Genomic DNA, 16,612 nt, shown 5'->3' with positions numbered 1-16,612 from the left:
ACAGTCATCCTTTCATGGGGTATACTTATTTATCAAGTTCCCACATCAACTTAAAAGTTTGAATTCTACAGGACACTTTCATATTAAATGTCAATGTTAAGGAAAATTTAGACTCAAAAAGAAATTTTGGGTAACAACTGTAGTTTTTAGAATATGTGTAATTCCATTTACTTTCTCAGCTTTTCAATTCTATTTATCTTAAAATGAGTTTCACACAATGTCATAATGCAGTGATTCAATATCACTACATAATGTATTTGAGAAATGTCTGGTAACTCTCCTATTATTTGGCAATTTCATGATTCAAATCTCCTTACTGTTTTGACCTTGGCTACATTTTAATGCAGAAACTTTTTTTTTTCAGAAAGAATTCAGAAGACTTAACATTTTTAAGATAGATAAATGTCATAATATCTTTCAGATTGCATGACTGAATCTTCTATTTAATGAGATACTTCCTTTGTATCAAGTCCTATGGCCCTAAGACACATCAGGCTCTACCAGGCAGATACCTGCTGTTCGTTTTGTCTAGAGCCAACTTAAAAGTAGAAGTTGATGGAAATCAGCCATAAAATCCATGTGAAAAAAAAATAAGGATATCCTATTAAGATAAATTAGATTGACTAGTTCTTTATGTGCATAGCTGACTGTGCCATTTCAACAAGAACCATGCTTATCTCATGCTTATTTTCTTCAAATGGCTGCATGTATGTAGATAAATGATACAGGCAGAATATATTTTATAAGTACATAATCTAGTATTATAAGCAGATCATCTTTCTACAAAAGGAAAGTTCTAAATCATCAGTAAGTGAACTGTGAACTGAGAGGCTCAAAATAAAAGTCAACTCCCATATATATACACACCCATATACAAAAATATGCTACAAGTGCCTCATGTTATAATACACAGGTCTTGGACATTTGCAAGGATGAATGGACACCTCCATGCCTGACCATGTGCCACCCAATGCCTTTCACTTCAGCACCTCAAGACTCCCAGGACACAAGGCCTATTTCCAATTAAACTCCTTAGGATTCAGTGAGCTACTGATGTTACAGATCATGCACAGTAATCACTGTGCCAACATCACTCAAGCGCAGAGGTCATCCATTCGTCAGTCAGAAAGAACATACACACAAAATTTCTTATTAAATAGCTGCCATAAGTGCATGCATGGGAAATTGATATTCATGTCATGTCATATATTGTTAAGATGATTCCTGGCTCCATTCCAAAGTTTGGAGGAATGGTACTTAACATTACTAGAGACTAACTGAGTTCTGAAATTCATCATTGGCTACGCTCCTATTATTACACACCTGAGTTAGAAAGCACATATTTAAGCAGATGAACATATGACCCTACATTTAGGCTTGATTAGCACACAGTTCTTTCCTGAGTTACTCAACCCAGGTTTTGCTGTCCTATGACAAAAAGCAAAGTAAAAAAAAGCAAAGTCTGTATAAAATATCCTATTCCATAGAATATTTTTATGAAGAAAGATTTAAAAATTGCATAATCATCATTCTATATAGTACTCAGACACTGAAAAGGCATACAATGAAATTTCTTCTCACCACTGGATTCCGGATATAAAATAATCAGAAATGTGCTAAAAATTACATTACACTTTCATGAAATATGTCTGCCAGGTAAAAATATCAAAATACAGTCTCACACAGGCTGATCATTAAGAGTATAATATTTATTAAATTTCATCATTTATGATCACTTTGGTCATAACCAAATTCACTCACATAAATTTTGACATTTAAAAACAGAACATACTGATTTTTCAACTCTTTTACTTACTTGTACTTTTTAATTCTCATGCAGCACTCATAATTAGGAAATACTGTACATTAATCCTTTCTTATTATGCCTAGTAAGAACTAAAGTTCAGAGAGTGAAAATATGTCAACATAAATTCATTCTCTAAAAGCCGCTCATAGATATATTAGCCAATGTTCCTTCTAATTATAATTTATGATACATTCTTCTGTAAATGTATAATTGTAGTCAAATAACAATAGTTACGATGAGGCAATAATATCATTTCAGGAAAAGGATTACAACAAAAGCTGAAGAGAAGACACCAGAGCATATAAAGCCATTGAGAACACCACATACACTTCAATGTTTTCCACTTTCCAGTTGAAAAGAACATGCACAGAGTTTTCTTAGCAGACAGTTGTCAGGAGTGCATGAAAACTGGCTTTCATGTCATGTATGCTGAGACTGATGTCACTGAGGAAAACGAGCTGAGTTCATTATCTTTTAGGTCGGTCTATATCATCTATAGCTGCTAAAAGTTTCTGTCTTGCTTTCTTATTGATATGGGATCCTAGGCAAACATTCACCAGATTGGTCAGCTGCTTTGTTGAATATTCCTGCTCAAAGAAAGAATCAGATTTAGTAATAGTAAAGACATGGATCTATCAATGCAATAAAATAACAGGCAGATATTCGGGTACTGGATAGCTCTGAGTACTTAAACCAGTGACAAAAAGTGGAAATTAGACTTAGGACTCAGAAGAAAAGTTGCTTACTGAGCTCTAAACACAAGGAATGAGGATAGTGTAATATACACTTAAATCAGGAAGGAATAGGATCTGTTTTAATGTTGAAGGCAATCTGAGGTGCCCTTGCTTGCTTTTTATCACTTCAAAGGACAAATTTTCTGCTTATTTCTGTGGTATTCTTTGCTATTCAATTATCAAAATATACAGGAGTTTCAAACTTTCAAAAATTTGATTACTCTATAAAAAACTTTAGTTGATAAAAACCAACAACCAAAAAAAAAAAAAAGAAAAAACCTCCAACTGAACAACAACTTTTCTAAGAGGCAAAAAATGAACATGGTAACAAGAATCAGGCAGTTATTATTTTTAAAACCTGGTATTATAAATGGTAGATAGTGTATAAAACTAAGACTGAGTATCTTTCACTATCCATATCTAACTGGTTCTTGAGTTTCAGACAATGAATTGCTAGGATGAGAATGAAGAGCATTTCATCAGAAATGTTTGCACAATGATTTGGTTGGAGGTTGAACATAAAGAGATCAGACAGGGAATGATTATTGTGTAGTATCACCTCTGTCTTTATTTTAAGTAAACACTAAAGGCAATACACTTCCAAAGTATAAGGGAGAGTTCGTCTAAAAGCTTAGCAAACTGCTCTGCTTGTGTTTCTGCCCTCTGAGAGCACTGTCACCACCTGGCAAAGAATTTCATTTAACCAGTCAGCACTCAGTGAGTATCCAGCACTGGACTTGCCATTGTAGATAGTTTCTCTGGAAAGTCCCTTCTGCTGCTGAGAAATTGTCATTGAATACAGACATTTAATAAGTTAAAGCTCTTCCAAAATACCAACTTAAAAATATTCAGTACCCTACATTAAAACAAGAAAATCCCAAATGGATATTGTTTATTGCACTAAATAATGAATGCTTCAAAGCTGGGCTCTTTCTCAGTATCAACTTGGAAGTATTTACAGCTTATTCAACTAAGTGGATTCTGGCAACATTCAGTAGTCCATCTACATACAGATTTAGCATTTTGGTTCTCAAACGTCATTGGGGCAAAATGTGTGGAAGTTTTCTCAATTCTTGGATTACTTGGTCTGAATCACTGAAAATAACATCTACTTCGATATTTAGCTTCCAACACACAAGTGGGAAGCTCATACAAAATTCATCTAATGCTGATGCTCTAGGCTAAAGTTCATTTCCTCTTTTTACAGAAACTCGGCCTCAAAAGGATGACTCAGATTAGGTAAATACAAATAATTCTTTATTTTCCTTACCCAAACGAAATAAAATGTTACTTAACTTTTACCTATGATGTTCATAGCCTAAGTAAATGTGAACACTGGATTTATTAAAGCAATAAGATTTAATGATAATTTTTCTATGCTTTGCATATTTTCATTAAATCCATCTTCACATACTGCCTATCCAGACAAATGATATAAGAATCATACAGAAAGGTCCCCATACCAAGCAAGTTTAAGTGATGTGTTCTGAGTTAAACTGTGCTGAAAATTCAGTATCCTAAATAAAAATGAACAGTATTTTTCTTTACTTATCTAAACATTCACACAAAAGAAAAATAATCAAATTTGTATCAAAGGTAATATTTAATGCTGGGTACACATTAAGTAAGCCATGTAAATAATACCATCAATCATCACTAATAATGGCGCCCTAATGATGTTACCACTGCATTACTGAGAGGTATAAGAAGGTTTGAATTTTATAACAGACTATATAGCTTAGGAATCATTACAATGTTATTGTATTCAATCTTTCTTGATGTTAACCGGCTTTAGTTTTTTCCTACAACACAAATGCAGGAAAAATATGGTCAATGTTTTGACTTGGCTGTATATCAGATAATTACTGTGAATAGTTCAGAAGGGCTCAAAAGGATTTGATTAGGTATAGAGCTGTGTATATTGACAGTCTCAGTATTGTAAAGAACTGACCTAAGTAATTTATGCTAAAAAAGCAAATTTTTTTTCATTTTCATGGTTTTGAATTATATAAGATTTCAGACAAGCACAAAGGAAAGGAATGAAAACTTAATTAACTGTTCTCCAACTCACCCTGTGCTCTTTGATCCAGCGTTCCATGTCATTCTCAGTTAGGTAGTAGGCTTTGATATAGGTTTCCACAAATTCTTTATCAGGAATGGGTCTAATATCTGTTAGCTTTTCAAGTTTCATTAAAAACTGTTGAAAATCCAATTGCATCAAGGCACGACCCTCATTACTGCACTTCTTGACGTTGGCATATCTAAGATATACAATAATGAGACAATATAAATAACCATCTCTTCTCTAAACCGCATTTGGATAGACTGTCCAGAAATAAGTGAGTTCAGGAAAAAAAGCACATGAGCCTTGTGTCAGGAGTGAGTTGTGTTCAAGCCCTGTCATTTACCTACCTGGTTAAAAAAATAATAATAAAAAGGTCATTTTCCCCATCTGGTCTTCAAGTTTCCTATTTGCAAAGCAAAGATATCAAGCAACTTCAAGGTTCTTCATTTCTCTACAGACTCTAGTTCTCTGTAGCTAATTGCATTATTGATGAAACTAAGCTTTGAATGTTCCAAAGTAATCCTAGTTTTATTAAACTATTCAATATTGTAACTATTCAACTCAAAGGAAACAAATGAAATAATTCTCCCATGAACACCATACTACTTCCATGATAAAACAATCTGCAGACTTATTCCAATACCCTACACTATTAAAACACTATGCATTTTCAGGTGGATTAGCAATAAGGACAAATATATCAACCTTAACAGTATAGACATATTATTACTCAAATCAGTGTCTCAATTCTTTAATCAATTTTACATACCATGGAAAACTCAACCTTAGGGTGTAAGGGATTTCCCCTAAGAAAATTTGCAAGAAAATCACAAATTATAATATTAAAGTGATCAAGCTTTTTCTCCTAAGTGTTTTATATTGAAGTCTAACATATATTATTCCTTTTTCTACACAAATTTATTGAAAATACTTTTCAGTTGAGATTGTTCAGTTTTTTTTTTGCCAAGATGACTGTCATTTCATCACCATCACTTTTCTATTAATTTATTCTGCTTTTTGGCTACCAAGGATTAATCTCAGTAGTACTAGACCACTGAGCCACATTCCCAGCCCTACTTTGCATTTTATTTAGAGACAGGGTCTCACTGAGTTGTTCAGCACCTCGCTTTTTGCTGAGGCTGGCTTTGAACTCGCAGTCCTCCTGTTTTAGCCCCCCAAACCGCTAGGATTACAGACATGTGCCACTGTGCCCTGCTAATTCATTCTTTTATAACAAATGAGAACTAAGAAGAAATTAGATTAACAAGAGTATGAAAATTCAATTGATGTGTAACTCTAGATCACTGTGCATGATCTTTAAAATAGCTCTATGCCTTTTGGAAATGTTTTAAATGTATTACTGATACTTTTTGTGTTCTAGATGTTGTGGACAGACGAGTGAGTAGCAGAATTACTACTGACTGATCTATAAACTTCACACATAGAAGATTTATAGAGTTTTAACTGACAGAATGATTAACAGGGATACATGGGTTATGAGGATTGACTTTGCCATCAGAAATCAGGAGTCCATATGCCTTCTCAACCTTTAAACTTGGACAAGTTATATACCTTTTTGAACCTTGATTTCTGAGTCTAAGTTTTATCACTGATAGACAGTATCTATCAAAAGATAGATAACAGTATCTATCAAAAGAAGGTAACTCAGGCTTTGGTGATATAATCCTGTGAAATGTCTGGTTCTATAAATAACAGTGCTAAATAAATGTTGGAAATAATCATTATTATAAAGATATTATTATTAGGTATTACTAAGAAGATAATAAAATACAGAGACAGGCATGGTGACATTTATGGCTTATTCTCTAATCAGATTCCAAACTTATCTACTATTTGTTGTTATTTCTACCAATTCTTTCCATCCATTACTGCTAACATTTAATGCTATTCATGTATTTTATTGTTTAAGAAACAGGGTGCTGCCCAGAAAAACTTACCCTTCCACAATAGTCCTATTAGCCAATCGTATACAATGTTCCCAAAGTGTATTAGACACAGGCAAGGGTATACGAACTCTCTTAGAAACTTCATTTAACCTTCTGTTAAACTGCTCAAATTCCTAAGAAGACAAAAGTTATGGCCTTATGTGATTATCATTATAAAAAAATACCAGAGTGCTTTCCCATAAAAGTGAATGAAGAAAATAACAAAGACTTAGAATCAAACCAAGCAAAACAAAAAGAGACCAATGCTAGAGATAATTTAGATGTAATATACAGATTTTAAAATTATGAACAGATTATGTATAGTACAGAATAAACTCCATTTTATCTTTAACAATGTCCAAATGTATCTATAACTCAAAATTGCCAATGGTTGTCACAATGAACTAAAAGAGGTAAATGAACAAAATTTGGTTTTTAAAAAATATTTGAGAAACCCAGTTTGAAAACAAAAAACAAAACAAAAAAATAAGCCTTCAACTCAAAGTTAATTATTTCTAATTTGTGGTTATACTCTTTGGAAAGCAATCTGAAAAATTATTCCTTTCCTTAAACATTCTGTGAAACTAAATAAATTCTAATATACCAAATAATTTAAAAGTCATAACTACAAATTTTTAGTACAAAGAAAAAATATTTTTCTATTTCCTACCAAAAACCTAGAATATTTTTATTGTCTGTCAACATTTATAACATACCTGTTAAACACACACATACACACACACACACACACACACACACACACACACACAATTGATTAACCTCAATAATTCCATAGTAGATAATGCATCCTTCAATGAACGGTCTCTTTGTACTATTATCAACTAAATATGTTCATTTATAAAAATAAAGACTGCTGACCCTTTCTTGGCAATTTATTTCAAATAAAGTGAAAGCTTAAAATCATGTTTTAATTATGTTTTCTGAATAGAGAAGCAACACAATATTAAGTTAGAGCCAATGTATGTTCAAGTGTTCCAATGTGAAAGAAAAAACAGCAAATCTGATCATCTCCAGTCAACCAACTACGTAACGATTAATGTGTTATCTTTTGCTCTTTTGCTACTTCTTAAACCACAATTCTCTTACTGACTCATTTTTAACAATTGCTTGCTTTAAATTATTTTTTAAAATGCCAATTCACTAAGCTTACCTATGAAAATTAGAGTTAAATAAATAATTGCTCTTCATCTATTGTTTCATTTCATGAATCTAGCAGAGCAGTAGTATTTTTTAGTTATTTATTCATTTGCTATGATAAACAGCTTTGGATTTCAAGAGTCACACAATCTAACACTTCTCATTAATACCTATTTTAAAAATAAAGCTATATGCTTCCTGTAAAAAATGACATTCTACTTATTGCTAAATTCAATGTCCAAGAATGCTGGCTGTTAAATGAATAATAAAACTTTTTCATTTTACAATTCTCTGGGGACAACAAAAGCAGGCTTTCACCTGATTGAAACTTGGAAAAGTAGTAGTGAAAGAATAAAAGTTCTCATAGATAATTAACTTTTTGCTTAAAGAAGGCCTTACTTAAGTTGCGCAGAGTTGGGTTCAAGTTAATAACCCGAATAACACTAATTATTATAGGTTCTTCTCTATAATAATCATGTTTCTTAGAATTAAGAATAATTGAAGCCACTAGCCTCCTTCTACTATCATATATAATCACTGAGTGTATAAGTTTTCTTTCTTGCAGCCCTGGGAGTACTACACTTGGCATATGCTGTGGTCTGAATGTCTGTGTTCCCCCAAAATTCACACGGGGAAATCCCAACTCCCAGGGTGATGGTGTATTAGCAGTGGGGCCTTCTAGAAGACAATTAGATCGGGAGAGTAGATCTCTCATGGAGAGAAATAGTGCTTTTATAAAAGAGGCCCCATCAATGAGGTAAAAAGAGAGCCAACATTTTAGGCGTAAATTTTTTCCACACACAGGTCAGATAGAGCACTAATCTCCAGGATATATAAAGAACTCAAAACAACTTAACACCAAAAAAAAAAAAAACAAAACAAAAAAAAAAAAAAAAAACAACCCAATCAATAAACGGGCTAAGGAGCTGAACAAACACTTCTCAGAAGATATACATTCAACCAACAAATATATAAAAAAAAGTCCAACATCTCTAGTAATTACAGAAATGGAAATCAAAACTACTCTAAGATTTCATGTCACACCAGTCAGAATGGCAGTTATTAAGAACACAGACATTTTAATTATTTCTTGCCTTCTACTTCTTTTGCTGTTGTTTTGCTCTTCTTTTTCTAGGATTTTGAGATGAAGTGTGAGATCATTTATTTGTTGGTTTTTTCTTTTTTTAAGGAATGAACTCCAAGCAATGAATTTTTCTCTTAGAACTGCTTTCAATGTGTCCCATAGATTCCGATATGTTGTGTCTGTGTTTTCATTTATCCCTAAGAATTTTTTAATTTCCTCCTTGATGTCTTCTATAACCCATTGATCATTCAGTAACCTATTGTTCATTCTCCAAGTGATGCATGATTTTTCCTTCCTTCTTTTATCTTTGATTTTCAGTTTCATTCCATTATGATCAGATAAGATGCATGGTATTATCTCTACTCCTTTATATTGTCTAAGAGTTGCCCTGTGACATAATATATGAATTATTTTTGAGAAGGATCCATGTGCTGCTGAGAAAAAAGTGTAACTGCTTGATGTTGGGTGGTATATTCTATATATGTCGATTAAGTCTAGGTTATTAATTGTGTTATTAAGTTCTATAGTTTCCTTATTCAACTTTTGTTTGGAAGATCTGTCCAGTGGTGAGAGAGGTGTGTTGAAGTCTCCCATGATTATTGTATGGTGGTCTATTAGACTCTTGAACTTGAGAAGAGTTTGTTTGATGAACATAGCTACACCATTGTTTGGGGCATATAAATTTATGATTGTTAGGTCTTGTTGGTGTATGGTTCCCTCGAGCAGTATGTAGTGTCCCTCTTTATCCCTTTTGATTAACTTTGGCTTGAAATCTAATCAGAGCTGAAATTAATGAAATCGAAACAAAAGAAACAATTGAAAAAATTGACAAAACTAAAAGTTGGTTCTTTGAAAAAATAAATGAAATCGACAGACCCTTAGCCATGCTAACAAAGAGGAGAGAGAGAACTCAAATTACTAGCATACGGGATGAAAAAGGAAATATCACAACAGACACTTCAGAAATACAGAAGATAATCAGAAATTATTTTGAATCCTTATACTCCAATAAAATAGAAGATAGTGAAGGCATCCATAAATTTCTTAAGTCATATGATCTGCCCAGATTGAGTCAGGAGGATACAGACAACCTAAACAGACCCAATATCAATTGAGGAAATAGAAGAAACCATCAAAAGACTACCAACTAAGAAAAGCCCAGGACCGGATGGGTATACAGCAGAGTTTTACAAAACCTTTAAAGAGGAACTAATACCAATACTTTTCAAGCTATTCCAGGAAATAGAAAAAGAGGGAGAACTTCCAAATTCATTCTACGAGGCCAACATCACCTTAATTCCTAAACCAGACAAAGACACTTCAAAGAAAGAAAACTACAGACCAATATCTCTAATGAACCTAGATGCAAAAATCCTCAATAAAATTCTGGCGAATCGGATACAAAAACATATCAAAAAAATCGTGCACCATGATCAAGTAGGATTCATCCCTGGGATGCAAGGCTGGTTCAATATATGGAAATCAATAAATGTTATTCACCACATCAATAGACTTAAAAATAAGAACCATATGATTGGGCTGGGAATGTGGCTCAGGCAGTAGCGCGCTCGTCTGGCATGCGTGCAGCCCGGGTTCGATCCTCAGCACCACATACCAACAAAGATGTTGTGTCCGCCGAGAACTAAAAAAAAATAAATATTAAAAATTCTCTCTCTCTCTCTTTAAAAAAAAAATATTTTTTTTAAAAAAAGAACCATATGATCATCTTGATAGATGCAGAAAAAGCATTTGACAAAGTACAGCATCCCTTTATATTCAAAACTCTAGAAAAACTAGGGATAACAGGAACATACCTCAATATTGTAAAAGCAAGCTATGCTAAGCCTCAGGCCAGCATCATTCTGAATGGAGAAAAATTGAAGGCATTCCCTCTAAAATCTGGAACAAGACAGGGATGCCCTCTCTCACCACTTCTGTTCAACACAGTTCTCGAAACACTGGCCAGAGCAATTAGACAGACGAAAGAAATTAAAGGCATAAAAACAGAAAAAGAAGACCTTAAATTATCACTATTTGCAGATGACATGATTCTATACCTAGCAGACCCAAAAGGGTCTACAAAGAAACTATTAGAGCTAATGAATGAATTCAGCAAAGTGGCAGGATATAAAATCAACACGTATAAATCAAAGGCATTCCTGTATATCAGCGACAAATCCTCTGAAATGGAAATGAGGACAACTACTCCATTCATAATATCCTCAAAAAGAATAAAATACTTGGGAATCAACCTAACAAACGAGGTGAAAGACTTATACAATGAAAACTACAGAACCCTAAAGAGAGAAACAGAAGAAGATCCTAGAAGATGGAAAAACATACCCTGTTCATGGATAGGCAGAACTAACATCATCAAAATGGCGATATTACCAAAAGTTCTCTATAGGTTCAATGCAATGCCAATCAAAATCCCAACGGCATTTCTTGTAGAAATAGATAAAGCAATTATGAAATTCATATGGAAAAATAAAAGACCCAGAATAGCAAAAACAATGCTAAGCAGGAAGTGTGAATCAGGCGGTATAGCGATACCAGACTTCAAACTATACTACAGAGCAATAGTAACAAAAACAGCATGGTACTGGTACCAAAACAGGCGGGTGGACCAATGGTACAGAATAGAGGACACAGAAACCAATCCACAAAACTACAACTATCTTATATTTGATAAAGGGGCTAAAAGCATGAAATGGAGGAAGGATAGCATCTTCAACAAATGGTGCTGGGAAAACTGGAAACCCATATGCAACAAAATGAAACTGAATCCCTTTCTCTCGCCATGCAAAAAATGGATCAAGGAGCTTGATATCAAATCAGAGACAAGGCGTCTGATACAAGAAAAAGTTGGCTACGATCTACATACTGTGGGGTCAGGCTCCAAATTCCTCAATAGGACACCCATAGCACAAGAGTTTATAACTAGAATTAACAAATGGGACTTACTCAAACTAAAAAGTTTTTTCTCAGCAAAAGAAACAATAAGAGAGGTAAATAGGGAGCCTACATCCTGGGAAAAAAATCTTTACTCCTCACACTTCAGATAGAGCCCTAATATCCAGAGTATACAAAGAACTCAAAAAATTAAACAATAAGAAAACAAATAACCCAATCAACAAATGGGCCAAGGACCTGAACAGACACTTCTCAGAGGAGGACATACAATCAATCAATAAGTACATGAAAAAATGCTCACCATCTCTAGCAGTCAGAGAAATGCAAATCAAAACCACCCTAAGATACCATCTCACTCCAGTAAGATTGGCAGCCATTATGAAGTCAAACAACAACAAGTGCTGGTGAGGATGTGGGGAAAAGGGTACACTTGTACATTGCTGGTGGGACTGCAAATTGGTGCAGCCAATTTGGAAAGCAGTATGGAGATTTCTTGGAAAGCTGGGAATGGAACCACCATTTGACCCAGCTATTCCCCTTCTTGGTCTATTCCCTAATGACCTTAAAAGAGCATGCTACAGGGACACTGCTACATCGATGTTCATAGCAGCACAATTCACAATAGCAAGACTGTGGAACCAACCTAGATGTCCTTCAATAGACGAATGGATAAATAAATGTGGCATTTATACACAATGGAGTATTACTCTGCATTAAAAAATGAGAAAATCATAGAATTTGCAGGGAAACGGATGGCATTAGAGCAGATTATGCTAAGTGAAGCCAGCCAATCCCTAAAAAACAAATGCCAAATGTTTTCTTTGATATAAGGAGAGTAACTAAGAACAGAGTGGGGAGGAAGAGCATGAGAAGAAGATTAACATTAAACAGGGGTGAGAGGCGGGAGGGAAAAGGAAAGAGAAGGGAAATTGCATGGAAATGGAAGGAGACCCTCATGGTTATACAAAATTACATACAAGAGGAAGTGAGGGGAAAGGGGGAAAAAAAAAACCAAGGGGGAGAAATGAATTACAGTAGATGGGGTAGAGAGAGAAGATGGGAGGGGAGGGGATGGGGGATAGTAGAGGATAGGAAAGGCAGCAGAATACAACAGACACTAGTATAGCAATATGTAAAACAGTGGATGTGTAACCGATGTGATGCTGCAATCTGTATACAGGGTAAAAATGGGAGTTCACAACCCACTTGAATCAAAGTGTGAAATATGATATGTCAAGAACTGTGTAATGTTTTGAATAACCAACAATAAAAATTAAAGAAAAAAAATAAAAATAAAATAAAAAATAAAAACCAAGGTTTACACACACACACACACACACACAAAAAAAAAAAAAAAAAAAGAACACAGACAACAATAAATGTTGGCAAGGAAGTGGGGAAAATGGCACACTTGTACTTTGCTGGTGGGACTGCAAATTGGTGCAACTAATCTGGAAAGCAGTATGGAGATGCCTTAGAAAACTTGGAATGGAACCACCATTTGACTCAGCTATCCCACTCCTTGGTCTGTACTCAAAGGACTTAAAATCAGCCTACAATAGTAACGCAGCTACATCAACGTTTATAGCAGCTCAATTAGCAATAGCTAAACTGTGGAAGCAACCCAGGTTCCCTTCAATAGATGAATGGCTAAATAAACTGTGGTATATATACAGAATGGAATATTACTCAGCATTAAAAGAGAATAAAATCATGGCATTTGCAGGTAAATGGATGGAGTTGGAGAATATGATGCTAAGCAAAGTAAGCCAATCCCCAAAAACCAAAGGCCGAATATTCTCTCTGATAAGTGGATGCTGATTCATATGGAGGGGGATGTGGCAGGAGAAAAATGAAGGAAATTGATTGGGCAAAGGAAAGAGAGGATTGGGGAGGAAGCATGGGGGCCAGAAAGATGGTGGAATGAGATGGACATCATTACCCTAGGTACATGTATGACTGCACATATGGTCCAATGCTAGATGGTATATAACCAGAGAAATGAAAAGCTGTGCTGCATTTGTGTACAATGAAGCAAAATTCATTCTGCTGTCATATATACCTAATTAAAATAAATAATTAATAAAAAGAGGCCCCATAGAGCTGCCACACCCCTTTTGTCATGTGAGGATACACCAAGAAGGTGACATCTATAAGAATTTGGGGCCTCACACCAGCTACCAATCAATCTTGGGCTTTTTTTTTTTAATATTTAGTTTTTAGATGGACACAATATCTTTATTTATTTATTTTTATGTGATGCAGAGGATCGAACCCAGGGCCTCTCATATGCTAGGTGAGTGCTCTACCGCTGAGCCACAACTCCAGCCCCATTGGGCTTTTGAACCTCCAGAACTGTGAGAAATAACAATAATTTGTTATTTATAAACTACCCAGTCTATTGCATTTGTTACAGTAGCCTACATGAATTAAAACAGCATGTCACAACTTTTCAAAAACACAAAGTTAATAAAGAGGGGGTGACATATTTATAAATTATATTTATCTTTTATATTTCAGGTTAAAATTTGGAATTGAAATCTTCTGAGTGTTTTAGAAACAGAGTTGTTCTTTCATTATTTTTCAAGGTCAGTGTTCTTTGAAGTCTAGGGTAGTAAACACAAAGTACCCTGTTTTTCACTCACCCCTTATATCTCTATGGAGACTCCTCTACACTGCTTACTCAAAGTCCCTTGAATCTGGGGAGAGGACTCCAGAAGGACATCATAAGTAGCTGGGAGTGGGCACAACAGACTATTATGCTGCTCTCCCTAGCCCACAGCTTTATCAGTTCTCACATGTCCCAGGCTACTATTTATTGCCTTTGATAAGAAGGTAAGAAGGATGGTGAAAATGAGATAAAAGGAGTGTTTTAAAAAGTCAGTTTCCTAGATGCCCTTCAATAGATGAATGGATAAAAAAATGTGGCATTTATACACAATGGAGTATTACTCTGCATTAAGAAATGACAAAATCATAGAATTTGGAGGGAAATGGATGGCATTGGAGCAGATTATGCTAAGTGAAGCTAGCCAATCCTTAAAAAACAAATGCCAAATGACTTCATTGATATAAGGGGAATAACTAAGGACAGGGTAGGGAGGAAGAGCTAGAGAAGAAGATTAACATTAAACAGGGATGAGAGGTGGGAGGGAAAGGGAGAGAGAAGGGAAATTGCATGAAAATGGAAGTTGATCCTCAGGGTTATACAAAATTACATATAAGAGGAAAGGAGGGGTAAGAGAAGAATAATACAAGTGGAAGAAATGATTTACAGTAGAGGGGGTAGAGAGAGAAGAGGGGAGGGGAGGGGAGGGGGGATAGTAGAGAATAGGACAGACAGCAGAATACATCAGACACTAGAATGGCAATATGTAAATCAATCGAAGTGTAACTGATGTGATACAGCAATCTGTATACGGGGTAAAAATGGGAGTTCATAACCCACTTGAATCAAACTGTGAAATATGATATATTAAGAACTGTGTAATGTTTTGAACTACCAACAATTAAAAAAAAGTCAATTTCTATTCATTGGCAAATATGCAAAAACAAAACTTTCTGAAAACTGCTTTTTCATTTTCTAAGATTTTCTTTCCTAACCTCAAATACCCATATGGCTCAGTTACTTACTTCCTTCAGGCTTCTTCTCCACTCAGTTTATCAAAGTTCTTTTGTGACTAGAGTATAAAAATGGTGTTTCTCTCTCACTCACATTGTGTCATTTCCTTCCTCTCTTTAGCTGGTTTATTTTATTATTATTATTTTTTTTGCAGCACTATTTATCACTTGACATTACGTATCAATTCATCCGTTTGCTGCTGTCTCTGCTCTGGTATGTAAATTCCCTGAGGGCACGTAAGTTCCTTAATTCACAATTATATTGCCAGTATTTCTACTAGAGCATGACACATGTCAGGTTATCTATTAATATCTATTCATACATAAATTGAAAAAAAGACAGTATGATTCTTTCCAGGAAACTTATAAATGCAAGTCACTGAATACAAAGGGCTATTTGCATGACATGTTGCAAAAGTAATGATTCATAGAAAAAATAACTTGAAATTATCAAGGACAAGGTCACTTGCTATTGATTATACACACTAAACTATAGAGATAACATCTAACTAAACAGAAGTATCTTCTTGACTCAGTGGACTCTCACCACTCCTATTTGATTATAGAACTTGAAATTTTAGCCAGAGCAATTAAGCAAGGTGATTAAAGAGATACAAATAGGCAAAGACAAAGTTAAATTGTTTCTGTTTTTAGTCATGATCCTACATTTAGAAGACCCTCCACCACCCCCTCCACCCCCCGCTAAAAAAAAAAAAGCCTCCACCAAAAAACTTCTGGATGTAATAAACAAACTCAGCAAAGTAGGAGAATATAAAATGGACACAAAAAATCAGTAGCTTTTCTGTATGCCAATAATGAACCTGATGAAAAAGAAATTAAGAAAACAATCTCATTCACAATATTCTCAAAAAGAAAAAAAATCTTGGAATACATCTAACCAAGGAGGCAAAAGACCTGTACAATGAAAATTATAAATGCTAAAGAAACTGAAAAAGATATAAGATGGAAAGACCTCCCATGTTTTTGGATAGGCCAAATTTATATTGTTAAAATGGACATATTATCAAAGGTGATCTCCAGATTGGATGCATTCCCCATCAAAATACCAATGACATTTTTCACAGGACTAGACAAAGCAGCCCTAAAATTCATTTGGAAGAATAAAAGATCCATGTCAAAGTAATTCTAAACAATAACAGCAATGCTGAAGGCATCACAATTCCTGATCTCAAATTATACTACAAAGCAAGAGTTAAAAAAAAGAAAGAAAAAAGAAACAAGAAACAGACATGAAGACCAATGGAAAAGAATAGAAGATACAGA

At 34.5% G+C, this 16,612-nt stretch overlaps 1 protein-coding gene across 1 annotated transcript in view; it reads right to left on the bottom strand.

Annotated features, from left to right (window-relative positions):
- Positions 1 to 1,688: 1,688 nt before the first annotated feature.
- Positions 1,689 to 16,612, bottom strand: part of Vps50 (VPS50 subunit of EARP/GARPII complex) — a 121,314-nt gene continuing 106,390 nt past the window's right edge. The window contains exons 26-28 of the mRNA XM_026391546.2: positions 6,565 to 6,686; positions 4,613 to 4,802; positions 1,689 to 2,394 (exon numbers count right to left, since the gene is read on the bottom strand). Coding sequence (XP_026247331.1) covers positions 2,275 to 2,394; positions 4,613 to 4,802; positions 6,565 to 6,686 — 432 coding nt within the window. The 3' untranslated portion in view covers positions 1,689 to 2,274. The remainder of the gene's footprint in view (positions 2,395 to 4,612; positions 4,803 to 6,564; positions 6,687 to 16,612) is intronic.

Source organism: Urocitellus parryii, chromosome 3 (assembly GCF_045843805.1).
Source record: "Urocitellus parryii isolate mUroPar1 chromosome 3, mUroPar1.hap1, whole genome shotgun sequence".
Lineage (NCBI taxonomy): Eukaryota > Metazoa > Chordata > Mammalia > Rodentia > Sciuridae > Urocitellus > Urocitellus parryii.
Note: the sequence above shows the minus strand (reverse complement) of the source record. Positions and strands in the feature narration are given on the sequence as shown.